At 50.6% G+C, this 26468-nt stretch overlaps 7 protein-coding genes across 7 annotated transcripts; 3 read left to right on the forward strand and 4 right to left on the reverse strand.

The window, feature by feature from the left end:
• Nucleotides 1-868: 868 nt before the first annotated feature.
• On the reverse strand, nucleotides 869-11507 carry NRPS1_1 (Nonribosomal peptide synthetase 1; the record flags this gene model as incomplete). Its single annotated transcript, XM_014688711.1, has 2 exons — nucleotides 869-3463; nucleotides 3534-11507. The coding sequence occupies 2 exons, from the start codon at nucleotides 11505-11507 to the stop codon at nucleotides 869-871; spliced, it is 10569 nt and encodes a 3522-aa protein (XP_014544197.1).
• A 1808-nt stretch (nucleotides 11508-13315) lies between these two features.
• On the forward strand, nucleotides 13316-14893 carry gsfF_0 (Cytochrome P450 monooxygenase gsfF; the record flags this gene model as incomplete). Its single annotated transcript, XM_014688712.1, has 1 exon — nucleotides 13316-14893. One exon carries the CDS (start codon nucleotides 13316-13318, stop codon nucleotides 14891-14893), a length of 1578 nt encoding a protein of 525 aa, XP_014544198.1.
• A 263-nt stretch (nucleotides 14894-15156) lies between these two features.
• Nucleotides 15157-16356, forward strand: aruH_1 (Arginine--pyruvate transaminase AruH; the record flags this gene model as incomplete). The annotated part of the gene is made up of 1 exon (XM_014688713.1): nucleotides 15157-16356. One exon carries the CDS (start codon nucleotides 15157-15159, stop codon nucleotides 16354-16356), a length of 1200 nt encoding a protein of 399 aa, XP_014544199.1.
• A 1085-nt stretch (nucleotides 16357-17441) lies between these two features.
• asaB_0 (Hydroxylase/desaturase asaB) lies at nucleotides 17442-18391 on the reverse strand (the record flags this gene model as incomplete). The annotated part of the gene is made up of 2 exons (XM_014688714.1): nucleotides 17442-17976; nucleotides 18036-18391. 2 exons carry the CDS (start codon nucleotides 18389-18391, stop codon nucleotides 17442-17444), a joined length of 891 nt encoding a protein of 296 aa, XP_014544200.1.
• Nucleotides 18392-19648: 1257 nt separating this feature from the next.
• On the reverse strand, nucleotides 19649-20883 carry tauD (Alpha-ketoglutarate-dependent taurine dioxygenase; the record flags this gene model as incomplete). The annotated part of the gene is made up of 4 exons (XM_066130611.1): nucleotides 19649-19800; nucleotides 19857-20231; nucleotides 20298-20621; nucleotides 20676-20883. 4 exons carry the CDS (start codon nucleotides 20881-20883, stop codon nucleotides 19649-19651), a joined length of 1059 nt encoding a protein of 352 aa, XP_065986921.1.
• Nucleotides 20884-21983: 1100 nt separating this feature from the next.
• On the reverse strand, nucleotides 21984-23421 carry fmpE (Nonribosomal peptide synthetase fmpE; the record flags this gene model as incomplete). Its single annotated transcript, XM_066130612.1, has 3 exons — nucleotides 21984-22960; nucleotides 23087-23220; nucleotides 23291-23421. The coding sequence occupies 3 exons, from the start codon at nucleotides 23419-23421 to the stop codon at nucleotides 21984-21986; spliced, it is 1242 nt and encodes a 413-aa protein (XP_065986762.1).
• Nucleotides 23422-24123: 702 nt separating this feature from the next.
• Nucleotides 24124-26076, forward strand: G6M90_00g056100 (uncharacterized protein; the record flags this gene model as incomplete). The annotated part of the gene is made up of 7 exons (XM_066130613.1): nucleotides 24124-24211; nucleotides 24268-24485; nucleotides 24550-25334; nucleotides 25397-25560; nucleotides 25622-25741; nucleotides 25793-25945; nucleotides 26000-26076. The coding sequence occupies 7 exons, from the start codon at nucleotides 24124-24126 to the stop codon at nucleotides 26074-26076; spliced, it is 1605 nt and encodes a 534-aa protein (XP_065986808.1).
• Between the last annotated feature and the right edge of the window lie 392 nt (nucleotides 26077-26468).

Consider the following 26468-nt stretch of genomic DNA (forward strand, 5'->3'; position numbering starts at 1 on the left):
CCCGAGACAATGAGGGTCATATGGTACACTATTAATACGAGCGATGATATTTGGTGTGGCGGCGGCTTCTAGACATGCCGGATTTTTTTACTGGAATAGACGAGAACCGGGGTTCGGTCCAAATGGATAAGAAGGCTTTTCTAATGTTTTATGACTTGTATTCGTGTTATAGATTTTGTTTTGGAATTACAATACATTATCTCTCGACACTCTTTGGGCTTCAAAAGTTGTCCATGGTTATAAACATGCACCACGGCTCTTTCGCTTGAACTCCCCATTGATGCTTGAAAATGGTGCATGTCTGCAAGAAATGCTTTGTTTAGTTGCTACTAGACTCGGCAAACAGTTGTTTCAGTTCACGACACATGCTGGAAGATGGACACCGCCTTACGGCATGTCTCATGAAGCGGAATGGCCGACTCTGGCAACGGAATATATGGGTGTATAAATGCTTTGCAAAAAGAGCATGTTTCTTTTTCGACAGACTAGCCTGCAGCTTGGCTTGAGCAATGCGAGTTTAAACTGCTTTGGAATCTCTTGATCGAGAGTCTTGGGTTGTTTTCTTAGCTACACTACTTGTCAGGCCGTCCTTTGCAAACCACCGTGCTATACTGCACGAGGAACATTCTCGAATAGCAGCATCACGAGGTAGCTTGGGTAAGCTCATCGAAGTTCTTACCCCTGAGAATTCCCCGCCACTGGCTAATTCATTTCTAATTTTATCAGAGCCGCAACCTAGGAAAACATTGACATATAGATTATATATATACCCACTATCGTTCTAAAGGAGATGACAAAACTTTCAATAGCAAACATGGTTGCTCTCTTATCTATTGGCAGACTTCGAGATGAATACTAAAAGGTCAGGTCACATGGCAGTTTTAAACTCGTCAACAATGGAGATGAGCCCATTGACCATAGCCTCAGCCGCCTCTAAGCTCATTATGTGTGTATTGCTATTCAGCTCCAAGAATAGCTTATCGCCTCGAGTTTCCGATACCATGTGTATTGACATGGGCACAAGATGAGGGTTTTGAAAAAACTGCACCCTCGATACGCCCGCGGCAGATTGAATCTGCGGGTTCTCATCAATATTCTGGTGTTGAATGGTCGACTCAAACGTTGAACCTTGTGCCCAGTCTGTGCAGTTCTCAATAATCTCCTTGTAGCCAAGGGAATCAGCTTCCCCCACCGCAAGAAACTGTTCCTGAACGGCGAACAGTAGTTCAGTCAGGGTCTGAGTCGACGGGAATGTGACCCGTACGGGAATAAAGTTGAGGCAGCATCCTACTGTCTTGTCGATGCCGCCTATTTCCGAGTTCCGTCCTGCTACCAAATGTCCGTAGACGACATCGCCTTGCCCAGTCAGCCGTGATAGAAGAAGTGCCCAAGCGGCGCTGGCTAGAGTCGCCGGAGTCATGTTGCCCGGAAGGCGAGGAAGACTTGTCTCTGCGCGAATATAAATTGCCTCTGGCTGCGACTTATGAATATCTGTCTGGGCGAGGAGATGTTTTCGCAGGGCACCGGGATGCTGCAACCCCTGTAGAAGCCTTTTCCAGTATTCGATAGACTTGGACCGTCTGAGAGAGGCGTGCGACAGGAACGAAGAGAAGCTCGGGGGAGGAGGAGCTGTTCCAGGCCCATTTATGAACGACTCGATAATAGTGGGCAGGCAAACACCGTCGTACTGGGCGTGAGAAATGCGAATTATCAGCCTCTCACCTTGAGTCTTGTGTCTGAGGAGTACCAGAGCAACCGGCGGTTGAGTCGCGGAGACCTTGTGAGCATCGCTGACACAAAAGTTGTCGAGGGCTACGTCAAGATTCTCGCTGACATCATGTACACGGAAGGGATGCTGGATGTTTTGGAGCACGACCTGCCAGAATCTCCCCTGCAGCCGCAAAAAACATGCTCGTAGAATGGGAAATTCGCCGAGGGTTCGTGTACAGGCTCTCTCCAACAGAGAGACGTCAGTGTTCTTGGGCAGATCTATATAGACGTAGTTTGCAAAGCGTCCACATAAAGCGTCATCAACGGTGTTGTCCTGGTTGATGCACATGACGGGATAAATACCCTTGACAAAACATCTTTCTTGGACGCTGGTGGCGGGTAGTATATCAGCAATGTCTTCGCCGCGAATGTCTGGGCAGAGGGAGACAATTTCCCTTGAAAGGGTTTCTTTGGTAGGAGAATCAACGAGCACAACCTCATCAAGCTCGGGGCCAGATTCCACCCCGTTTACATGCTGCCCGTCGACCAACTCAGCCAAAGTTTTGCGGTGGAAAACATCGGCTACCGTAATGTTGATGTGAACCTTTCGGGCCTCACTGACAAGTCTCATAGACGAGATTGAGTCGCCACCCAGATGAAAGAAGTTGTCGTCCAAGCCAATCATATCGATGCTAGCATTGAGAACCTTGGCCCAGATATTTTGCATAACCTGTTCCGCCTCAGAAGTCGGTTGTCGGCTTGTCCTTTGTCCGGAAGATCGCACAGTCTCCAACTGCTCAATGCTGAATTGGGCCGCCATCTCCCGTAATCGCTTCCTATCAATGTTTCCCGTCATTGTCTTTGGTAGCTCTGAGACGGAGAACAACAAAGACGGCATCATGTAAGCAGGTAAATGCTCGGCCAATCTGCCTTCTGCATCAGCTGGGATGGGGAGTAACTTGATAGGAGATCCTGGCTTATTGCCATTGATTATATCATCCTTCAGATGAACAAACATGGCAAGCAAAGAGTTTGAAGGCAGGTCTTCCCCTTGAGGTTTGATAACCTCGGCCACAACTTGCCCAACACCTGACATGTGGTTTTGGGCCCAGTATTCGACCTCCTCCAGCTCAATGGTTCGCCCGTGGATCGTTGCTTGAGTGTCTTCTTTGCGGCCAACAAATATCAGGCTTCCATCCATATTATAGCGAACTAGGTCGCCTGTCTTGTAGAGTCTGCCATGCCGTCCCTTCCGCTTGCCTGGAACGCCCATGAGCAACCATTTCGGGTCCTTGACGAAGGCTGCGTCAGATTTCACCGTGTTACCGAGATGGCTGCAACCAACAAGTGGCCCTTCGAGAAGGAGTTCTCCAACGCAGCCGGGCGGGAGCAGGGAGTCATGGTTTTTGGGGTCAACCACCCACGTCACTAGGCCGGCCCCCTTGGCGGTAGTGACGGCCTTCTTGGCACAGACTGTTACGGCTTCTGGTCGCAATGTGGACTGTTTTTGGGCTAAAGAACCCTCTTCTGTTGGTACGTCGGAATTCCAACTCCATATAAGCTCCAAGTCATCACGGGTTAAGAGGCTTTCGTTGCTGATTTTCTTGTGAGGTTCACTTATAAGCGATGACACGGCGGCTCCCATTGCCTTGGCTACTCGATCAGCTTCGGTGCTTGGAATAAACCCTCCTTTAAAATTAATGTCAATCGACAGATCTGTATCACTGTCGCCAACACTTAGAGAAATGGGGTACTAAGGTGAATCATGTTAGTATTGGCTGATACCCGGAGGCCATTGAAGCGATGGCACTGCGTCTGCCTACCTCTACTGGATCATGAGCAAATCTCTCTCGGATGGTATGTCCGTCCACAGATGCATCTGGTTGCTCGCCAACTCGTTGAAAACTAAGAATAGAATTAAACAACCCCGACGAGCCGACTTCAAGAGCCTCGTGGATTTCCATTAGTGAAAACGTCTGATGTGGCAAACTATCTACGTAGTCTTTCTGCGCTTCCCGCAATGTCTCCACGACCGAATGACCCCCGTCCAACCGAACACGGTAGGGGATCATGGCGATGACGGGTCCGAACATATCTCCGAGTCGGTCGACCGGCACATCTCTACAGGAGGCGAGGTTGCCAAAGCAAGGGTTTGCGCAGCCTGTGAAGTGATACAGCACCAGGGCCCATGCTGTCTGAATCACAGAAGCCGTCGTGACTTCCCATTTAGCACAAAATTCATGTACTTTGGATGCCTCGAGGCCTGGAACTGAGACGGTCATGTCCTTCGACTCCCCTGTTGCCGATTTCGAGGGCGGGAAGAAACAGGGTTTCACCCCTTCCAAATACTTGACCCAAAAATCACGATGAGAACCACGCGGTTGCTTTTCAACGTATCTGATGAAGTCGCCGTACGAAGGTGCATCCGCCGAGAGAGTGCCACTGTAGGCTTGCCAGAAGTCATGAAGCATCACGCCGGTCGAGTGTCCGTCCAAAATCACATGATTCAACTCGAAACAAATACGGACGTGCTTCTCGTCAATGCTAGATACTGATAGGTGGTGCTTCAGGGCGTACTTTTCATACTTGACGCGAGTTTGGCCGCCGCTTAGTCCACGGTCTATCGACGCCTCGGATGCAGACTGATCAAATGAAATGCTGGGTTTTGGGTCTTTAAGCACAACATGCATTGTCCTGCTGCTCCCGGGCACCATGTCAACCAAGATACTGCGCAGTAACGGGTGTCGCCGCACCACGGCTTGCCAAGCTCGTTCGATTCTGAGTAGGTCGACATGGTCGCCAGGCGTCTCAGTGGCTGTTATTTCAAAATCGAGCACCACTCGATAGTTGTCCAGGGATTTGAACTGGGCAAAGAGCAGACCCTCTTGCAAGCCGGTACAGGGGAAAATATCTTCAATATCCTGTGCGTTCTGGAGCCCCAACTGGCTCAATGTGACAGACCGGAACTCGTCCATGTCGGCGTAAGACGTAAACGCCAAGGGAAAGTCGGATAGAGTCCATTCTGGAGACCTGCTGCCCAATAGTGCATCCAAATTCGTCAAGGCAGCTTTGTAGCTTACCACCCAATGTTCGATTAAATCACCGTGTCGTGTGCTCTCGGGATATTCGAGGGACACAGTCAACCGGCCCTTGTCCACATGCGCGTTGAATTCAAACAGCGCAAAACGACGCAACTTTGACCACGATTCAGGATGGCAGTTTTCCACCATCGTGGTACTTTCGAAAATGCTGTCGTTTCTTTCTAGCTGCTGGTAGGAGCCAGCAAAGTTGAGTAATACCTCGACAGGGAAGTCGGTGGCATGCGTTGCGGCAGTAATCTCCTGAGCAGATTTAGATGTGAAGTAGGACCAGCCATTCTTTGACAATCTTCTGACAGAATCCTTGGTCAGGCGTATAGTGTCCACTAAGTCGAGGAGTTCTCTTTCGGGCACAAACGCAGGAGAAATCGTCGTGAACCAGCCAATGACTCGAGAAAGATCAATGCCGTCGTCCCAGGGTTCGCGACCATGCCCTTCACTAAATACCGATGGCAAGGCTCGATCAGTAAAAACGGTTGAGAAGGAGTAAATAAGAGCCGCTATTATTAGTTCGACCGGACGCGTGCCAAACGCCTCGTTACAGGCGCCTAAAATCGCACTGGTAGCTTCTTCATCTATAATAAACTCCTTGGATACAATCGCCCCTTGCAAATTGCCATCAGCTTCCAACCCCCAGTACGATAAAAGCGGCGGCTTGACCTTGACTTCCAGTTTTATTTCTTCTTGAAGGTTCTTAAGCGCATATTGTGCTTGAAGAGAGCACCACCTCTGGAAACTTATCGTCGGACTTGCGCATAGTTGGCGCCCACTGAGGAGACCTTCAAGCTCTTCGAGTAGAATTCTCCATGAAACTAGATCAATAACAAGGTGATGCACCGTGATAAACAGGCTTTGGCAGTCCGGGTCGCTAAACAGAACTGCTGCCAGAATAGGGCCAGTCTCAATGTTAAGCCTCTCCCGACATTGACGAATTTCGCTAGCCTTTGATGAGGTCACCGATGCTGCGCCATCTATTTCCGAAAGGTGAAGTGACTGCGACGCATCGTCAAGTATACGTTGCTTCCAAACGCCGTTGCTGGTTAGGATGAACCTGGCCCGGAGCATAGGATGTCTCATGACAATCGTCTCGGTAGCCTTTGACAAGGCGGCAAAGGATATTGGCTGACGCAATTTCAGGAAGAAGTTTTGGTCAAAACACTGGTTCGGATGCGACTGCGTCGCCACGTAAAGCTGCTGAATCGGGCTCAGCTCGAAAGGCTGGCCATCATCATTCCTCAGATCAACCTTGCCCACCCCCGGGGCATGATGTTTTGATAAAGAGGCAGCCGCCGCGATGGAGGAAATGGTCTTGCTGCGCATAATGTCTGCTGTAGATATATCCAGACCGAGCCCTCGGGAAGCCGCCGATGCCTGCATAGCAGTAATAGAGTCGCCGCCAAGCCGGAAGAAACTATCGTCGCAACCAATCTTGTCTGCATCGATGCCCAGGACACGAGCCCATACTTTCTGAAGCGTGTGTTCCGTCTCGTTGGCAGGGGCACGCTTGTTGCTGACAGACGCGCTCCTAAGCTGGGCAAGTTGCTGAAGAGTGAACCCGGCTCCGAGTTCGCGCAGACGACGCCGGTCTATCTTGCCGGAGCTGTTGGTAGGGAGTTCCTTGAGAGAAAAGTAAACGGTCGGAACCATGTAGCCGGGCAACCGCCTCGTAAGTTCATGGTCAACTTCAGCCGATACGCTCATGACTTGGACGTCTGGTGATACGGCCACTTGATCGTCAACGACAAGAAATGCAGCCAGTGTTGGCCGCCCCTGGCCATTCGTATCCGCAGGTAGTATCACTTCAGCTGCTACCTGTCTAGCAGCGGGAATGCTAACACGGACGTGGTGTTCGACGTCGCCTAGCTCGACTCTTTGCCCGCGAATCTTGACTTGCTTGGCATCCTTGCGTCCGACAAAGACTAGGCTGCCATCTGAATCATACCGCACCAAGTCTCCCGTCTTATATAGGCGGCCTTGACGACCAAGATAGCCTGGCGCCCCGTGGCAAAGCCATGCTGGATCCTGGATAAAGGCTGCTGCTGTCTGTTTGGCATCACCAAGATAGCCGCAGCCGACGAGAGGCCCTTCCAGCATCAACTCTCCGACATCCCCGATAGGAACTAATCTATTGTGGTCTGAGGCCTGTACTACCCAAGTATTGACGCCAACACCCCTGCCTATGCTAGATGCCACTACACTTCCCCCCTCGATGGCTGCTATTGTGGTGATCGGAGTGCATTCGCAAGGACCGTACCCGTTTGTTAACCGAGTTAGCCCAACCCATCGTTTTGCGTACTCGGACGGCAGCGCCTCGCCAGCCAGCATGAGCGTCCGGAGGGAGCGGATAGTCTCAAGCGGGAGAATATTCGCGGTCGACGGCGTTAATATTGCAAAGGTGGCTTGTAGCCGGTGAATGGATCCCGCGAGATCGTTTCTTCGGTCCGCCTCGGAAGGAATGCACAGGCACGCGCCGTTTGTCAGAGACTGCAGGTTGTTAAACCAGCTGATGTCAAAAGCGTACGAAGCAAAGTCGTATACTCTTGCCGTGGGTTCGACACTACCGGAGCTTGAGTTGCGCACATGCTGGATCGCGGAGCTGAAATTTCGATGAGTAATGACAGCACCTTTGGGAACTCCAGTACTTCCCGATGTGAAGGCAACGTAGAGCTTGTTCGATGGTGTCACGACTGGCAGTTGACAGGTTCCCGATACCGACTTCAACCTTGCCAGCAGACTGTCATCAACTACGACAACGTGCTGTCGGGTCACACGACTTGCCAGCTCCCTGTTTGCCCAAGAAGACAGCATCAGCGCGGGCTCAGTTTGCTGTACGATTGTGCGAAGGTGCTCTTCCGGTTGGGTTGAGTCCAAAGCCACCGATGCTCCTCCGGCTTTCATGACCGCCAGCATGGCGACTGGTGTCCAGCGAGACTTTTCAAAGCACAAAGGCACAATCTGCTCTAGCCTGACGCCGAGAATAACTAGATAATGGGCTATCCGTGAGGAAGCTTCGTCCAGCTCGCTGTATGTCCACTCTCCATCCCAGGCACATACGGCAGAAGCTTCAGGCTGAGCTTGAGCTGTCTGCTCGAATAATTCGTGAACGCATTTCTCTGCTGCCAATGGTACTTTATGGTTCCAGTTCCACATTTGCTCAAGATCTTCGGGAGTCATGGTTTCGACATCGGATAGGAGAAGCTCAGGGTTGGCCTGGTTCAGCTGGGAGACCACATGTCCCAACCGGCTTAACAGCTTATCGACCCTCCATGGCTCTATCATCCTCGAGTCGAAGGAAGCTGAAACGCTCACGGTTTCTCTACCAAGTTGCATGATAAGCACAAGACCGTACGAGTCGATTCTGTCTCCTTGGCCGAAGTCGCCCTTCCACGTGCCCAGCTCGGACGAGCTATCACTCGCTTCTTCCGGTTGTATCACGACTAGCGTTTGGAACCTGCATGCTTGACGTGTCCCAGAACCGAGTTCAGCCAGGTTGTGTAGGCCGAATTGCTCATATGGAATCATTCCTGTTGCCTGCTGCTGTGCTGCCTTGAGGTACTCGACTGCCATGTCGTTGCTGTTCCATTTTATGCGCACTGGAACCGTCGCAAAGGTTGGACCGGCTATCATTTCGATGCCGGGAAGTGATGCATTTCTGCCGAATAGCGTCACCCCAAAGACGACATCTTCCGTACTGGTCATCTTGCCAACAAGCAAGGCCCATGCTGCACGTATCATGATCGGAGGAGTAATGCCCAAGCGGTTGCTTTGGGGCTTTGGGAAAGAGTATTGAGCAGATTTGTCCGTCGATGGCTTCTCAATGTGCGGTGGGAGACTCGGGAATGGTGCACATTGGCAGTCGTCGAGAGCATCAACCCAGTACGCCCTCATCATCTTGCTGTCCTGGTTCTTGACGTATTGTACGAAGGCTTGGAATGGCGGACCCTGTCGAAACTCCTTGCCCCGGTATGCCTTCTTCACGGCGTCTAGGATTAGTGGCATAGACCATCCATCATAGAGGGCGTGGTGTATAGTCAACACAAACCACTTGGGGGTTCCTATGGTGTCTTTTATTAGGGCAAAGCGAGTCAGTGGCCGGCCCAGGTCCATGGGTCGCTCGATATCAGATTTGATATATTCCTCCAACGAATCTGCTTCGATCCAGTTTATAGGCTCGTCCATGACGATCTGGACAAGACCGACGCGGTCGTGATGCACCAATCTAGTCCGTAGAATTGGGAAACGGCGCACAACTTGCTCCCATGCCGCACACAGCTTCTCGATTGAAGCATCAGGGGATATTTCAAGCACGTTCTGCCCGATATAAGAGCCTGGACTCATTGACGTCAAGGACATCAGACCTTCTTGCAGCGGAGTGCATGGATATGCGTCTTGTATGAACGTATTTCCTGTTGTCCCATCGATCTGGCCTAGGTCGTATTGGATGCATATCTCTTGAAGAAGAGTACTTGGAGAAGCCTCATTGGATAAGAGGGTAAATGGACCTATTTCTTGATCTGGTTTCTCATCCGGGGATTCATGGAGGCTCTGGTCGACCAGATCATGCAGCACCGGATAACGAAATATATCAGCTACACTCAGTTTCATGCCAATCTCTCGAGCCACAGCCACGACTTTCATGGCGGATATGGAGCTGCCTCCAATATGGAAGAAACTAGCGTCAGCCCCGATGGTGGAAGGGTCAATATTCAAGACTTGTGCCCAAACCTGGAGCATCTGTCGCTGTACTTCCAACACGGGCTGCCAAACAGGGACTCGTACCGAGGTCTTGGATTCTAGGCCTTTGACAAGTGCTAGACGATCGATTTTGCCGTTTCGGTTGAGAGGCATTCTGTCCAGAACCTCAATCACTTGCGGTACCATGTATAGGGGGAGCTGAGCCTTCAGCATCCCGAAGAGCTCGTTCTGAATCTCTTGCTTACTCCTCTTTTGCGACTTTCCATTGTTGAGAAACTGCTCGGTCCGACCCCGATGGTCCATCATGGAGGTATATTCCCCGTCGCAGTGCGCCTTCCGTCCATCTCCATTGTCAGTCAGCGAGTCGATGCCATCGACATCACGCACAGTCACGAAGCTGACGATCCGGGACTCTTGGCCCTCTTCGTGCTGTAATGCGGCGACCGCCTCATCCACACGGGCATGATTGCGGAGGGTGTGCTCAATCTCCCCGAGCTCAAGCCGCTGGCCTCGGATCTTGACTTGAGCAGCTTGCTTCCGGCCAACAAATTTCAGGCACCCGTTGCTCGTGTATTGTACCAAGTCGCCGGTCTTGTACAGCATACCGCGCCGCCCCGGCTTGGTTGCGGTTCCGCGAAGTAGCCACTCCGGGTCCTCTATAAACGAAGCCGCAGTCTTTGCATCGTCATTCAGATAACCTCGGCCGACGAGTGGACCTTCTAGTAATAGTTCACCCGTACATCCTGGAGCAAGCAGCGTCTCGTGGTCTTCTGGATCAACAATCCAGGTGACTAGTCCCACGCCCTTTCCCATATGTACCGCCTCGTCCGGGCCGGCCATGTTGTAGTTGATCGTACTTGTCGGTGTGCATTCGCATGGCCCGTAGATGTGAATGATGTTGACTCTTCCCCACCATCGCTTGATATCCGTAGGATGCAGGGCCTCTCCTCCGAAAATTACAGTATTGACCGAAGGTAGCCTGTCGGGCGATAACACTTGCGCCATGGACGGCGTAATATCAAGTATATTGGCTTCTAGCGAGGCTATGCTTTGCTCCAAGTTATCCTTGCGATCTTCATCGCTTGGAACACATAGGCAGCCACCTGTCGCCAGGGCAGAGAGCACATTGCTGACGGAGACATCGAAGCTGTATGATGCAAAGTCAAATATCCTCGCATTCTCATTCATCCCCATGCATTCTGCTTGATGGTATAGAGCTGAAGCGGCATTCTTGTTGGTAATCAAGACCCCCTTTGGGATGCCAGTGCTTCCGGATGTGAAAACCGCATAGAGAAGTGATGCCGGGTTGGCAGGGTAGGTTTGCGGGACATCATCGTCAATATTGTCGAGTTCGGTTGAGGTGAAGAATTCCCAATTGATGACGACTGCTCTCTGTGTAAGTCGCGAGCTCACTTCACCATTGGAAGGGGAAGATACGATGACCTTAGCCTGGAGTTGCTGAACAATGACTTGCAGGCGCTGTTCAGGGAGCGAGGGATCCAGCAGAACAAAAGCGCCTCCAGCTTTAATTACGCCGAGTACTGCCACTGTGGTCCACATAGACTTTTCAAAACATAGCGGTACTAAGATATCTGGTCTGACCCCTAAGCGGCGAAGTCTCGACGCCAATTTGGTAGCAAGGCCATCGAGCTCACTGTATGTAAGCTCTCCGTCCCAGGCACAAACAGCAGGAGCATCAGGTTGGGCCCGAACTCTCTCACTTATCAAATCATGGACGCATCGCTCCACGGACTTTGGTGCCATGCTATTCCATCCCCACATTTGCTCTAGATGTTGGGGCGCCGCGGCGCTGCCCGAGGCTGGCTTCATCAACTCGCCATTCGAGTGAGGCTCACGGTCATGGTCAATTTTGACTGTTTGAGTTACTGTAGCCGGGCTACCATTGCTCGCCGTGGTGGATGGGATTCGGGTAGTTTTGGTGCCGTTGCTACCGTTTGCTAAGAAACAAGCCTCTTTACTTGCTGTGCCGTTTTGTAGCGGCATTGTCGCTGGCAGGCTGTTATTGAAACCAGGCTTCGATACTTTGCATGTAAGCTCTTGACCAAGAACTTGGCTCAAGCCATCTCCGGGCATGTCGACAGTGTTGACTGGGATTGGTCCGGGGATGACAAGTATATCTAACCCCCACGTTATATCGTCACCTTGACTTTTTGATATATTTTGCGGTGTGAATATCAGAGGACGAGTATTGCGCGGTTGATTAGCGTTCCGGTTGGCCTTCATGTGTCTACTGTTTGAGCCTTTGGAATTATCAGAGTTGACGCAAGGATGAAGGCTGCAAGTGTCGGTGGCTGAGATCTTGATTCACTTAGGTACTCTTTCGGAGTACTGCGTACCTAACCCCGGATTTACGGAGTAGTTCCCAACTCGATGACATATTGAGCCCAATTCTATATATGGCGACCAGTGCCGGCGGAGCTGCCGAGTTACATTGCGCCCACTAGCTTTGTAACGGTGCTCTGCCGTCTTAGTACGCCTCTTATTCGTACCAGCTCTTATTTGCTGAAATCACACCGAATCAGGCGTGTGTGTGTCACACAAAAAGGCACGGGGCGGCACGTTGATGGGGATATTACGTTACCATCGGCATCCTTTCGTGGAACTAGCAGCCGCAGTCGCTGCGACATGAGAACTACATAGTAGCGAGTACAGTCGATGCGCAAGAAACCTAATCCGGAAGAAATAGCTCGCCACCTGCAACGATTCTTACTCTATCAACTTTGCGTCTCGCATCGGGCATTGGGTTTGGGCTCTCTTGTCTCAATCATATCTCACGTTGTAGTTGGCTGTCCAAAATAGATCAACCCTTGCATATTCCACCGACTTCACACATTGGACATGAGCCAAAGAACGGTGTACAACACAGCTGCTCCCCAACACTGTCCTATCATGGCCAACTACGTGTAATCGTCCGGCAACACGGCGGTTGAGTCCTGGCAAAGCCCAGGCTGAAGCAGCAACATTGTATTGAAAGACTATGCGGAGCTGTAGCTTCTCCCATGTACTCCGTCTGCACAGAGGACAAGCCGTACAGCCCCGAGGGTGCCGGAAAAAGAAAAAAAAGAGAGACGGATGGACGCTTAGATTTCCGCAGCATCTACAACGCGTGCTTCCAAATGGCGGTGTGTCTGATGCATTTTTGTAGCTCGTTGATGCCTACACTCCTGTCAATATGGGCCAAATATGCGGTCCATGATGCATGGGCTATGAGCGGTCTTGATGCCAAGTAACAGTTTTCGGCTTCACCTGCCATTTATTCGTTCTATATGACAGGGATCCTTGATGCGGGCACAACTCCACGTCAGTGTGTCAATGTGACGACAGCATTTTTGTGCCGGGAAATCCATACTGCCTTGATCAACTAGCTCAACATCGGTAAGGGTGTAGGACTATGTAGTATTTGACAGCATATTCAGTATATTCAGTTGCAACCGTGAATCTGAGACAGATGAGGCAGTGAGAACTATATCTTGGTTCAATTAGTAGCCACGCTCCTCGGAAGCCACGTCGGCTGCAGCTTCGCCCTGCTGGGGAACGTGTCTGACATGATCCGTCAGCTTCAATGAACTGCATGTAGTACGGAGTGCTGCATTTGGGTACACTCGCGTTGCAATCTATTATTCGCCTACAGCTCTGACGACAGACGTATCCTACCATTCGTTCATTGGCCTCACACCGGAGACTCTACAAACATTACAGTATTCCGTATCAACACTGGCACACAAGCGGGTCAAGACTTCCCGCTCATGATTTCCCCTTGACGACAAATAACGACATTTCGAGAATTGATAATGGAGGAAATACTGGCCTTGGCACTGATATCAGTGCAGAGTTGGCACCCCCTTCCGAACCGGCAAACCCTCGCAGTCTTGTGTATCTCATCATTAATCGCCACTGTATGGCTCGCGTATCGTCGTTACAGACCGCTCCATCACGTTCGCGGCTCCTGGCTATGCAAGATTTCAGGCCTTTGTCTGGCCTTGACTGATTTTCGTTCTTGTCGAAATGACAAAATCCTCGAGTGGCATCGGAGATATGGTCCTGTTATATGTATCGCGCCAAACGAGGTCTCAGTCGCGACACTGGAAGGTACAAGAGCCATCTACGGCACAGCGCACCGATGGCCAAAGAGCAACTACTTTGACCATTTCATGGGATATAACCGGCGCTCGGCGTTCGCCACGAAGCCTTATAAGGAACACCAGGCAAAGCGTAGGCTGATCTCGGCCTTTTATCAACCGTCTACTATATACAAGCTGCCCCATATCGAACAACACGTGCAGGAACGTGCTCAAACAGTTGTCCGGCAAATATCAACGAATACAGAGGTCGATGTCTACAGTTTGACAGACTGGTACGCGCTTGATATCATTACCCATCTTGTTCTGGGGCCGGACTATTGCACTCGATCCATCGAAACGGCTTGCCCTGAGCGCGATATCCTCGCCGGGCTAAAGCAACAACAGTTTGTCGGCTCCCTGCGCATCCGGTACCCAACGGTCTACGAATACGTTTCTAGATGTTGCAGAGCTCTGAGCTCTAGATTCAGCTATCTATCTGCGGATGACGAGCTCGCAGCCTGGTGTAAGCAACGCACTGCCAACGCGATCAAGGGGCCTAGCATATCTGATTCTCATTCTCTACTCCGACACCTTTTGCAAGTACACGAGAGTGACAAGAAGAAGCCACCGCTTGACCGGCAGTATATTGCAGCCGAGGTGCTTGACAATATCAATGCTGCCGAAGCCACGGTTGCGGTAACGGCAACATACTTGATATGGAGACTAACAGAGGCTCCGGAGTGGCAGAAGAAGATACGAGACGAGTTGGCCGCTTTACTCGTACAGTCAGATGGCTTTCTGCCATTTTCGGAGCTTGATAACCGAGTTCCCTCACTCGAGGCTTGTCTTCGCGAGGTCTACCGTCTACACCCGGCATCCAGTGGACGAGCCGAGCGCATCGTTCCCGAGGGCGGCCACGTCTTGTGTGGAGTCTATCTCCCACAGGGGACGATAGTGACAACCTCTGTTATGGCTCTTCATCGAGATGAGACCATTTTTCCAGATCCCGATCGATTCAATCCTGGGAGGTGGCTTGACGGGGACCCGTTGACGATGAAGAAGCGTGAGGCCTATCTGATTCCGTTTGGGCATGGGGCCAGAATATGTCTAGGCAAATCCCTGGCCACGCTGGAAATCAAAGTTCTTATTGCACAGATATATCTGAGGTATAATACCATGATGGGAAGATCAATGACTCCAGAGTCAATGAGGCAGTGTAGCACCCACGACGCGGTGCCCAAGGGCTTGAAATGTGTAGTCCGGTTCCAGAAGATTGACGAAGAGATTCGCAATCACAATGCCAGCTAGATATATTAGACGTCAGCTATTTTCCAATTCATCCGTCCAGACTCCACACCCTGCTTTGTGTATCCGCGATGCGTCCCTCTGTATGTGATATTGCTGCGTGCACGTGACGTGAATACTGCGGTCAAAAAGCACCTTGACCTTGTCCTACATCAGCATCTGCATCACAGTCCAAGAGGCGTGCGGGGGCAAGCGGACAAACGGATCAAGGGACGACCTACAATATAAGGCTTGTCCGTCAAGCTCCGGCTCCAACAAGTCGGCAGATGGTCGAGTTTACGCCTCTTTTGCCTTCTTCCCTCACACAGCACAGCTCCGGCAACAACACCTACGAGATGAACTACCAACGAATGGCCATTGAGAAAGAGGCCCCAGAGGAGGTGGGAATTGCGATCAAGTACAATCTTTCCGAGAGTGCCATATCAGACCAGACGCTGAAATCATTGAACATCACCATTCCTGCGGACACCGTACTCACTTACACGGAGCACAAGGGCAGTTCCAAGATTCGCTCTTTCGTCGCCGAGGCTTCTCACGGGGCCATTACCCCAGAAGACGTTCTCGTAACAGCAGGCGCCTCGACGTCCCTCTTCATCGTCAACAGCGCCCTGCTGAGCTCGGGGGACCATGTGATCATCACGCGTCCCAACTATGCGACCAACCTGGAAGTTCCGCGCGCCATCGGCTGCGCCATTACGTACGTCGACCTCGAGTTTGAATCCCAGTACCGCCTGGACATTGGTCGCGTGAGCGCCGCCATTCGCCCCGGCGTCACCAAGCTCATCAGCATCTGCTCTCCCAACAATCCTACAGGAACCACGCACACCGGCCCCGAGCTCCGGGCTCTCGCGGACCTCGCCGAGGAAAAGGGGTGCTACCTCCTTGTTGACGAGACGTACTCGGAGCTCAGGTACGTCTCTGGCCATTCAGCAGGGGAGGATGCCGTTCCCGCAGCGGCTTCACTTGGCAGTCACGTCGTTGGCGTTTCCTCCATGTCCAAAGCCTATGGCGTTCCTGGCATCCGCGTGGGGTGGCTCACCACTACCAACGCCCGCCTGCAGGAGACGTTCCTCGCGGCCAAGGAGCAGATAAGTATCTGTGGCAGTAGCCTTGACGAAATCTGCGCGGAGCAAATCTTGGCCCGGCGGAGCGAGCTGATTCCCGCGACCATTGCCGACATGCAGAGGCGGAGGGATCGCGTGGCGAGCTGGATTGCCGAGGAGAGCGAGTGGCTGGATTGGGTGAGGCCAGAAGCAGGAGTCATGTGCTTTGTCAAGATAAAAAAGGAGCCGGTTGGGGGGCTGGGCGCATTCTATTCGACGTTGCTGGAGAAGCATGGCGTGTATATTGGCCGAGGGGGCTGGTTTGAGAGAGATGATAGCTTTTTCCGGCTGGGATACGGATGGCCAACGTGGCGGGAACTGGAAGATGGACTTGTCTGCATCTCCAAGGTTCTTCGGGGATGAAAGCCACACGGGTTCCAGGAAATCGAGGCTGGACGTGGTCGACTGGCGTTTAGTCAACGGGTATGCATTCGTCACATGTTGGACTTGGCTCTGTTTGTGTCTGGGATAGCTGGCATATTGGTAAATCAACCCCTGAATTGACCCAAGTCTGGAATCTCTAGTCGACATGGTGATGGACACCAGTGTTACGTATGGCATATCACTTGCAGCAGAATTATTATCCAAACATTCCGAGACCTGCATTGACTAGCCAGATTCGGTACAACCGATATATCAACTATACAATATGACGGATGCGTCATCGACAACCTGTCAATGGGTGAGACGGCATTCAGGCGACTTGTCATGGCCTGTTTTGGCAGGCTGGCTCATTTGTCCGCAGCTAGAGGCTGGCGAGTTGGCATCTAGAACAAACGCCGCGTCTGATGTGAGAAGATATGCTTGCTTACCGGATCGTACTGGCACATTGTGTCGGGTTACTTCTGCAGATGCTCTATTTTATTTATACATGCTTCAAAACCACTTGGCCACTCAGTATCGTACAACATGTCGTATAGCCTAATGCATGACGGAGTACTTTCTGCTTCCCTACGCCTCAACTAAAGTGAAAAGTCAGCAAGCAAGAGATGCCACATCCATGGATCAGGCGGAAGACATGAGTGCTGGGCAAATACTATAAGTCCGCTGTCTAATACAGGTGCCTAGGTTATTTCCAGCAACGGATGGACCAAAAACGCATTATCTAGTCACTATATTGATGGTATGTTGGGAATAATGTCGTGTGTCGTCAATTCGCTGGCTTTATCCCTTTCCTCTCGGAAGAACTTGTCACATTTCAGTTCATTTGTTCCATCACCTACGAGTATATTCTCCGGCAGAAGAATTGCCAACTTTCAACTCTCTGGGGCCATTTTCACCGGATGTTCAAAGAGCACTAGCCAATGCCGTGATTCTCTTAATTGGCACATTGATGGGCAAATTGTGATGCTCTGCAGCGGATGCCAAACAACCAAGCTCATTCACACAGCCTCACCGTCTCCGTATAACAGCCAACCAGCGCGAAACCATTCATCCAGTGACAAGGGCTAATCACGATCCTCGGGATGAAAAACCAATGCCCTCATCTCAATGCTCTCCCTCGTCGCCTCCTGCTCCGTCGCTGGGTCAACAAACGCCGAATGAGGCACCCGCCTCGCCCTCCCATCCACCTTGGAGTCGTAAAACTTGATCAAAGTAACCATATTCGGAGTCTGCTTGTAGCGAAAGTACCACTTGATGTTTGGGTCCGCCTTGACGTTCCACGCCTCGCCCTCTTGGTCCGGGGCGATAAACTTGACGGGGAACAGGCCGCTTTCGGGCGCAGAGTGCGCATCGGCAAGTGCCAACGGGTCCTTGAGAATGGTACGGATCGGGCGCCAGACGCTGATCATCTGGTAGCGGCCCCTGAGGAGTTCGGGTGCTTCGTCGGGAAGATAGTGCCAGGCCTTGCACTTGGCGCCATGGTAGGACGAGTCTATGTGAACACGTTTGAGCGGACCACGGGGCTGACCCTTGGTGGTCCAATCTTTTGCGGCTCGTCGGATGGTGTGGTCATATATGAAGACTCGAGAGGCCCCCGTGCTGTGCTGGTCAATCGTTTGATCTGTTCGTTTTCGAGTCAGGAAGTTCGCCTTGCTTACACATCTTTCAGCAGCTGCTCTGTCTCTGGGTAATAGTCTGCTCGTATCTTGTCATCGTCGGTGAATTCCTTCACTTGGCTGTTGTGGTAGTAGAACTGGAATCCGTGGCTGTCTAGAGTGTATTCATGCTCGTGGCCACTGATATCATGAATGGTGGCAGGGAGAGTGACGGTAGGTCGTTCGTAGCTCTCTGGCTTTCCGATATATATTGGGGCTTGGGGGGATCCATCTTCGTTCTCTTTAACAAAGGTGAGCGTAGTCTGAACATGGTGAGGGCCTTCTTTCGCGGAGGCTTCCATCTTTTCTGCTAGAAGAGGGCCATTGGAGTCGAGGAGATGGACGGTCGCTGGAGCCATATTCCAGAGTTGGTTAACTTGGATCGTAAGATGCGTTTTGTTTGTACTTCTTGGGCTGAAGACGGAAGATCTCAGAAGACTGGGGATTAAATAATTGACCGCATGAAGCGACGCAAGGGACAGAGTGCAAATTGGTTGCTGACTTTGCTCGTTGGAGCAACGTCATGTTTTCTTGCTAGATAATCTCTCTTGTTGGGTGGATGAAGCAACAGCCCAGGCATTTGTCGTTTCTATTGTGAAATTTGCATCCGCCAGAAGCAAATACACGGACTTTCTACCGCGGAGAAATGCGACGTCGTACATTCCATTGTACCCGCGAAGTGACTACGAGGTAGGGGCAAGTTCAATGTACAAGACAGCGGCGACATTACAATACCAGCTAAAATCGTTACAGGGGTAACCAGTGGCTGCGCTTGATAGTGCCGAATCTCATTGTCAAGGATTTAGCTTAGTTCGTAAGCCCACCGCTCTCTTTTCTCTTGTCCAGCTGCATAATTGTATTCTGATAAAACTCGAGTCACGAGTATCTGTAAGTCATTTGCAGATTATTAATAATTCATGGTAAAGAGACTATTGTCAATAGGAATCGTAATCGGGTCCAGTGTGAATTGACCTCCACCAGTATTTTCAAACACCTTGTCACCGCAATGAGGCGTATACCGGGCTCGTTTCTGTGCATCTAGACTGTCACAAGCTAAATAGAGCCCAAATATCAAACGAATAACCTACAGTTGGATATATTTGGTCAACCGCAGCTATTGCTAGATGTTTTCTTCTCCATGGCTCCATGATATCCCAATACCCGCCGTGACAACCATGAAAGGCCAGTCACCTCTTAAGAGTGACGCACCAAGGCGCCAAGTTGGCCAACAAATATTGACCTGATCAAATATAAAAGAAGTCATTCTTTCCATGGCGAGCTCCCAAACATAAGCAAAGGGCCTATTCGCACCAGATTCTGTTCAACACCGCATATCGAGGTGTATTAGTCGATTAAAAAAGCATCATGATACATGCTTTTTTTTACTCTGATTTTAGAACTGGTATTTGTAAAGAAATCTCTTGATTTATTTCATTTCACAAGACATGATAGGAGCTCATGTGAATGCCTTCCTTAAGACTCGGGATTTGTGATGACGAAACATTCCGATACGCCCAAACACAAAGCCAAGCTCATATGGAACTGCTCCTACAAGTATTTGAGTTTTGTGAAATTGAACAGAGCATACCATTCATGGCTATATTGTGAAACCATGCTCATTCCTCAGCGAGGGCTTCACGACGGGTCTTGCTGCTCGGGTTGAAATAAGGTCTCTCGCCGATTCCCACCGCGCGATGGCCAGTGCGGGCACCCAATCCAGCATAATCAAAAATGGCGGTATGGTAGACGGAGCGGTTGTCCCAGATGGCTAAGTACTCGTCAGATATACCAGATCAATACATGCTTTAGAGTGCGAGTACTCACCAATGTCGTAGGGGTTCTCCCACCGATGCCTCAGTTGGCAGTCGTGTTCTTCGACAATCAACTGCAGGAACCAGTCCAGCAGTCTTTTGCTTTCATCAGACGTCACATCATTGATGCGCTCGACGTGGTTGCCAACGGCAAAGAGGCTCTTCCATCCAGTGACGGGGTTGGTGCGAACGACCGGGTGAACGGCGCGCAGAGAAGTGCCAACGTTGTTGGGGGACCCGCGAGGCTTGGAATATAGCTCGAATCCCTTGGCAGCAGCTACATTTGGTAATCTAGATTGGGAGAAGTCGGCAGTGAGTCCTTCGAGGAATTTGCGGTAGGCAGGAGACACTTTGTCGTAGATTTCGCAAGACGAGGCCCACATTGTATCTATGCAGGGAACAGTCAGAACGATGTAGAATGGAGCGTGGAAAGGGGCTAAACTGCATGGCATACCTCCGCCGGTCTTTGGGAGTTTGATGAGCTTCAAGATGGAGTAATCGGGTGGATTCGGCTCATACCCAGCATCCGTATGCCAGCTGTTTCTTATATCGGCCGGTCTATTTTTCCAAAGGTCCTCTGCAGGGTTAGTCGCCTGGTCGGTGGTGATGATGTTGAGATGGGGGTCCCGATCTGCGTTGAAGTTGGCCAGTGGATGAATGTGCAGTGTTGAGGATTCCGGTTTGCCTGTTAGACGGCCCAGGCGAAGAGCCAACTCCTTTTGAAGCTCGTCTGTAAGGTCGGTCTGGGCTCGAAAGAAAACCACACCCCGACGAGAGACTATACACACTTGTTAGCCATGCTCCATGAAACAATTCTGCAGAGCATACGCACTGGTAACAGCCAAGTCTCGCAAGATTTCATCGCTATTTGCATCCTTCATCCATTCCACCACGTTGGCGTCGGGGAACTCGGTTCCGATTACGGGGGTGACATCGTACGACTTGTAGCCATCCAGAAGACCCCTTAGTTTCAAAGGTTCCCTGACGGAGGAGCTGTCACCGGCACTGCCTCGCAGGTCGTGATCATGAGAGAGGGTCATTGTATAGCAATGGGGCAAGAGTAAGATTCCAGGGTAGAAATAGATGAAGATGCGAATCTCGCCGGTTCCGAGGCCCTATTTATGTTTAGGACTTGGATTAAAAATGGGAAATGAGGCGCGGGGGTAGTCACATTCAGAAGGAGAATCGGTTGCAAGTCCCATGCTTCATTGTCCGCTGTACTCCTCTTTCTACAAAGCGCCCTTTTGGTTCGCCGGTTTCCAGCTAGAATATGAAACCGGGGCGCAACGTCGCCAGTGCGAATACTTGACTATTCGGTAAGGCAACAGCCATACAAATTACGCGGTGATGTCTACATTCTTCATAGGATACTGTCTAGGACTGGACTGAAGCATGTTGGGCACAACATGTTATCGGCAATTCGAGGAAACTAGTTAGCCTCATTTATAACTCATTCTAAAATAATAGGAGTAAACTCTCATTGGAATAGACTGGAATAGTTTTATCACGTCGGTCACGAAAGAAATTTGGCCCCTACCCTAGGCCAGTAGAATCGAGAATACTGTACTGATGCTCTGGACTCGCACTTCGCAGGTAATATGAACAAATTGTCGTTTTGGAGTCTAAATCTTCCTACGGTTGACATTTCGATGTTGGCTGAGTCTGTGCAAGAGTTATACATGAGATATGAGAATAGCGGTACTGCATCGTGTCCTTAATGAGGCGAAACAGAGTTTCATCCGCCTATGTGGTTGTTGTCAAAATTTTGTACTTTACAATTAGAAGATGAAATCCAAAAGGCACATTCAGATAGACGCACTTAAAGATGGGGTAAATTCTTTGACCAAAAACCGGGGAATTGTTCAGTTCACCCAAACTTCCGAATCATGAATGTACTGTGGCGTTGCAGCCACTGGAACAGAAAGGGGATAAAGGGGATTAGACGAATTAGCCCAGTAGAAAGTCGGTAAACCGGGTCATGACGATTTCTTGTTCTTCCAGTCTTTTCTATTCGTCTGTTACTCTTCTATGCTGAACAAGTAGGATGTAAGGTCACAAAGGTGAAGCGGAAAACTCCTCCAAGTTCAACCCCCTATGTTCCCATTCGCAACCAAAAATGAGCAATTGGCAGTCCAGTAGCTCATTGTTTTAAGGCATGTACTACCTGGTCGAGCTTTTTTGTGAATATCTTCATCTCGTCCAAGGTGTTGTAATGGGTCAAGCTTGTGCGAATGATACCGTCATCTGCCAGTCCCAGAATATCATGGACTGTACGGGGAGACCAACAGTCACCAGTAAGTAGCCGACAGTTTGATTTTTCGTGAATCTCGTTCGCGACCTTGTCAGAAGTGAGCCCGTTCACAGAAAAGCTGATCAAGGCAACACGGGTTTTTGGATCCGATGTTCGCGACCCATATACAGTGTAAAGATCCGGGTTGGCCGTCAAATAATCCAGAAGATATCTTGTAATCACTTCCTCGTAGGCAATTATAGAATCCCAGCCAACCTCATCGACGAGGTAATTGATAATGGGGACCAGAGCATGTTCGAGCTCAATGCAGCTGTTGCCAAGGCCCAGCTTCACGGCTAAAGAGGACGAATCCAGGAAGTAGTGGTTGAGACTCGTCAAGTAGCGCTGCTGAACATTCCGTCTGGCATAGATCTGAGCAATATGGGGGCCAAAAACCTTATACCAGCTAAAAACGTAGAAGTCGACATTCAATTTCCTAACGTCGATAGGGCGATGGGGAGCCCAGGCTACTCCGTCCACACATATTAAAGCCCCAGGGACGGTATGAACGAGCTCCGCAATCTCTTGAATGGGTTCAATAGTTCCGGTAATATTTGACACATGCCCACAACATACAAGTCGCGTCTTTGATGACAAAAGTGGTCGGAGCGATTCTAGCGTAAGCTTCGGGTCTCTGTTGTTGCCCATTCCCCCAGCCGGCACCCACCACTTGATGGATATACCCAAGCTCTTTGCTAAGGCAACCCACGCGGTTATGCCGGCTTCGTGGCAAAGAACGGATACAATAATTTCAGAATCCGCATTGAGATTTGGACGAAGAGAATTGGTCAGAGTTCGTAGTAGCCCGGTAGTAGAAGGCCCAAAGGCTTTGTTTTCAAGTCTCATTAGCAAAACTCACCAATAGCACATGAATCATATGACGTCAAATGAATATCGCAAGTATACCTTTAGCAAACTATACGAAATAGTGTCCGCGACCGGGTATATCTTACCAATTTCGTCAGGGTCGGCATTCATGAATGACGCAAGCTTCACGTATTGGGCCGCACGCTCTCGAACGTCAATGCGGCTTTTTGAGTCCAGTCCTCGCAAATTCATGTGGGGAGAGGACATTGTCCGGGTGATACTGCGTAGGCCATATTCTTAATTGACAGTCTTCTACCGCAGCATTATATAGCGCCATGTATCGAACTCACCTCTCCATGACACCTTTATGAACCAAAGCACCAGAGCCATTGTTCAGGCAGATCAACCCTTTATTGAGACCCGGAAATTGTTTTCGAACAGTCTCAATGACAAGATTGGGGAGGCGCGTGCGAATATTCATTGGTGGAGTACGTTGACAAGGAACAAAGTTGACAGGACAAGTAGTGCGGCAAGAGGCTAGAAGTTGGATTTGTGGTGGGTTTGTGTTTTGGCCTTTGTGTTAAAAAGCTCAATAAGAAGTAAATGAGGTTTTCAAGTAAGACGCAGGTGGTTTAATGTTCAAAATCCAGCCAAGCCGCTCGTTTTACCGTCCACCCCTTGAAGGCAACACCCCTGCCCAAAGGCATCGAACATGACGGCGAGATGCATCCTACAGAGTATAAGAAGACCGATTCTTATCTGGTGAACTTTTGTCATAAAGTGATTTAATCGCGTCTTTGTCACTTCGTTCCCTCGGCTGACTTAGAAATGGCAGAATGGCAAGAACGGTCATGATGCCACCGGTGGCAAGCAGTTACGCAAACGCCAGCCGGTGACGAAGTAACATCGTCACCAAGCTATCCGCGCCATGTGCCGCCGCTCATCGCCGCTTCAGCAGATCTGGGCCGTTGTAACCCCAGGCTTGCCGGCTAAGCGGGATTTTGATTCCGGTGACATTGGATGGACGGGAGACGTGTGACGTGGGACGGAAGCTGGGGCTCCACAAGTTCCTGAAATTGCGAGATATTCATGCCTAAGTGGGTCCGAGCCGTGGTAGCGATCGTGAGTGAGCCGTGATGAACCAAGACCGACATTTGGATCCGACGTTGTGGCTGGCTGAGACATGCCGCAGGCAGCCCATGATATCTTCAAGGGCATTCAAGGCCTGTACCCCAGACTTGGCACACTGTTCCCCGTACCGTTCCCCGAGGGTTTTTAGCACTAGGAAATCCGAGTCATGTTCATCGTTGAGTCTGACCGCGTCCAGACCGGACTCCTCTTTCCTCAAGTCCAGCTTCCTCCTGGATGCGCATGGAGCCGAAGTCGACGCCGGAGCTACGAGACTTGCTTGCCCAGCTCGCTCAGTTCTTGAGGGCGAATGAGTCGAGAATCTCAGCGGAGCAGGTGTCGAAATGTTTGCAGCATCTGTCGGCCATGGAGCTGTCGGCCCTGAATCGTCTGTTTTGTTTATTGTATCAAACAAAGGTTGGTGGGCTCATGCAGAAATCTGAAATTGTGGCCTCGGACCCTGTGATCTGATCTTGGCAAGAAGAGGGGCGCACCTTCCCGCCCAGATGCGAGTGGGACCTCGAGCCCACCATCAGTCGCACCTCTCAACAACACCAACACCAACAACAATAACAATCTTGACGCCAACAGACCCAGGCCATCTAGGCTAGGAGACGCACCCTCGGCGGCTGGGAACGTTCGTCAGGGTGACAGCTGTGCAAGGTCACCGTCGTCCACAGACCGACCTCGCAACACCCGTCATTCTGACGGACACCACCAGCCTTCTCCTAGCCCAGACGCCTCACACCAAGCCGAAACGACGACTCTCCATGCCGGGGCCGATGGCGACACCTTTGTCAGAACGGACTTGGCCACCTGCAACGAAATAAAATTTGCAGCGAGCACCAAACAACTATTGGAGAACTGTAGAACGGATCGCGGGGAGTTCCTGCGGGCAATCAGGGAAGCTAAAGCAGCTCTCCCAACCGGGCATGGATGGGAAGCCGCCATAGCCACCAAGAAAGAAAATGCTGACATTCGCGATATGATGAGGATTTACCATAGGTTCGAATGCCACAATATTTACTCGCATGTTGTCGAGGCAGGATTCCATACCGGCACTCATTGGATCCGGGAAATGCGAACTGTGCTGGTTAATAAGCTTTGCAAGGACTTCCCAGAGCGCTTCCAGAACCAAAAGACGGCCAACAAATGTTTGAACTGGGTTGACCAGGGCTGTAGGTATCGTGAATGGACTGACCTGCTCAGCGAAACATCAGATCTTGGATATCTTCTCGCGCTGCCTGCAGATGTGCCGCACTCAGCGTATGCCTTCTTCCAACCACACCCACCTCAACGGGCAACCCTGGCTCACAAACATCTTACAGGTACACATCCAGATGTACCAAGGAGCAAATGACTGCGGCTGCTCTCAGGTTCAAAAGTTTGGGCATCGATAAGCTGGTGGAGGATTTGGAACTTTCGGAACTGGGCAACCATATCTCAGCAAAATTGAGGGAAATGACGGGCAAGAAGCGCAAGGATGCTGACGGTAGGCTCTCTTCGAGTGCCCTCGTTTCACATCAATCGCAATGCTTATATATGCGAATCAGAAGAGCTGAACCAGAACTCCCGCAAATCACCGCGATTAACGCCATCCTCGGGCGCGGGCGAATTGGGCCTCGTTCAACCGGCTGGCCAGTTGACTACGCCGCCCGAATCAATGCCAGCTGGTACTGAGACTATGCCACGGGTGATTTTTCAGTTCACTAACACATCAATAGGTATTGGCGACCTCTTTGGTCACCCTACTCACTGTGTGATGCCACCTTTGGCGCAAGAATATTCCGGTCATCAGGAACGGGACCGAGAACATCATAACACGATCGGAACAATGGTGGATAGCTTTTTAGCCCCATATGACCCTTTCAACAACTGTACGGTCACACTTGACCCATCAACAGAAAGTAGCGCACGCTAACTCTGATTAGTTGACATGAGCTTACAGGCGTATTCAGAGGTTTTCTTGAGTCAGTTTTCCGTTGTTTCGTCGTCAACCGATAAGTAGCATTAGCATCCAAACTATACGGAAAAGTTTTATTGCAAATTCCAATGAGTACTCACATCCATTAAATACCGGGTTTGTCCCCTCACCGTAACGGAAATTTACTTCATGGACCATGCGCTTTTGAGAGAAAAATGTCCCGTTGTCACCCTGGTCCCACCATGCCATGTGCCATCACGATCTCAATTCTGGAGCCATACCAGTGTCAAACCTGGAATCTCGGCAGCATGTGCGTCTGATTTCACATGTCTATTCAATACAATTACAGGACGTCATTATCAGTGGCAAATGTCCCTTTGTTGCAGGACTTCACGTGACGATGCGTAAGTATTCAAGGGCATGAGACGCTATTCGAATGGAGACCCAAAATTAAAGTGCTGATTATTATTGATATT

The sequence above is a fragment of the Metarhizium brunneum genome, chromosome 3, assembly GCF_013426205.1.
Source record: "Metarhizium brunneum chromosome 3, complete sequence".
Lineage (NCBI taxonomy): Eukaryota > Fungi > Ascomycota > Sordariomycetes > Hypocreales > Clavicipitaceae > Metarhizium > Metarhizium brunneum.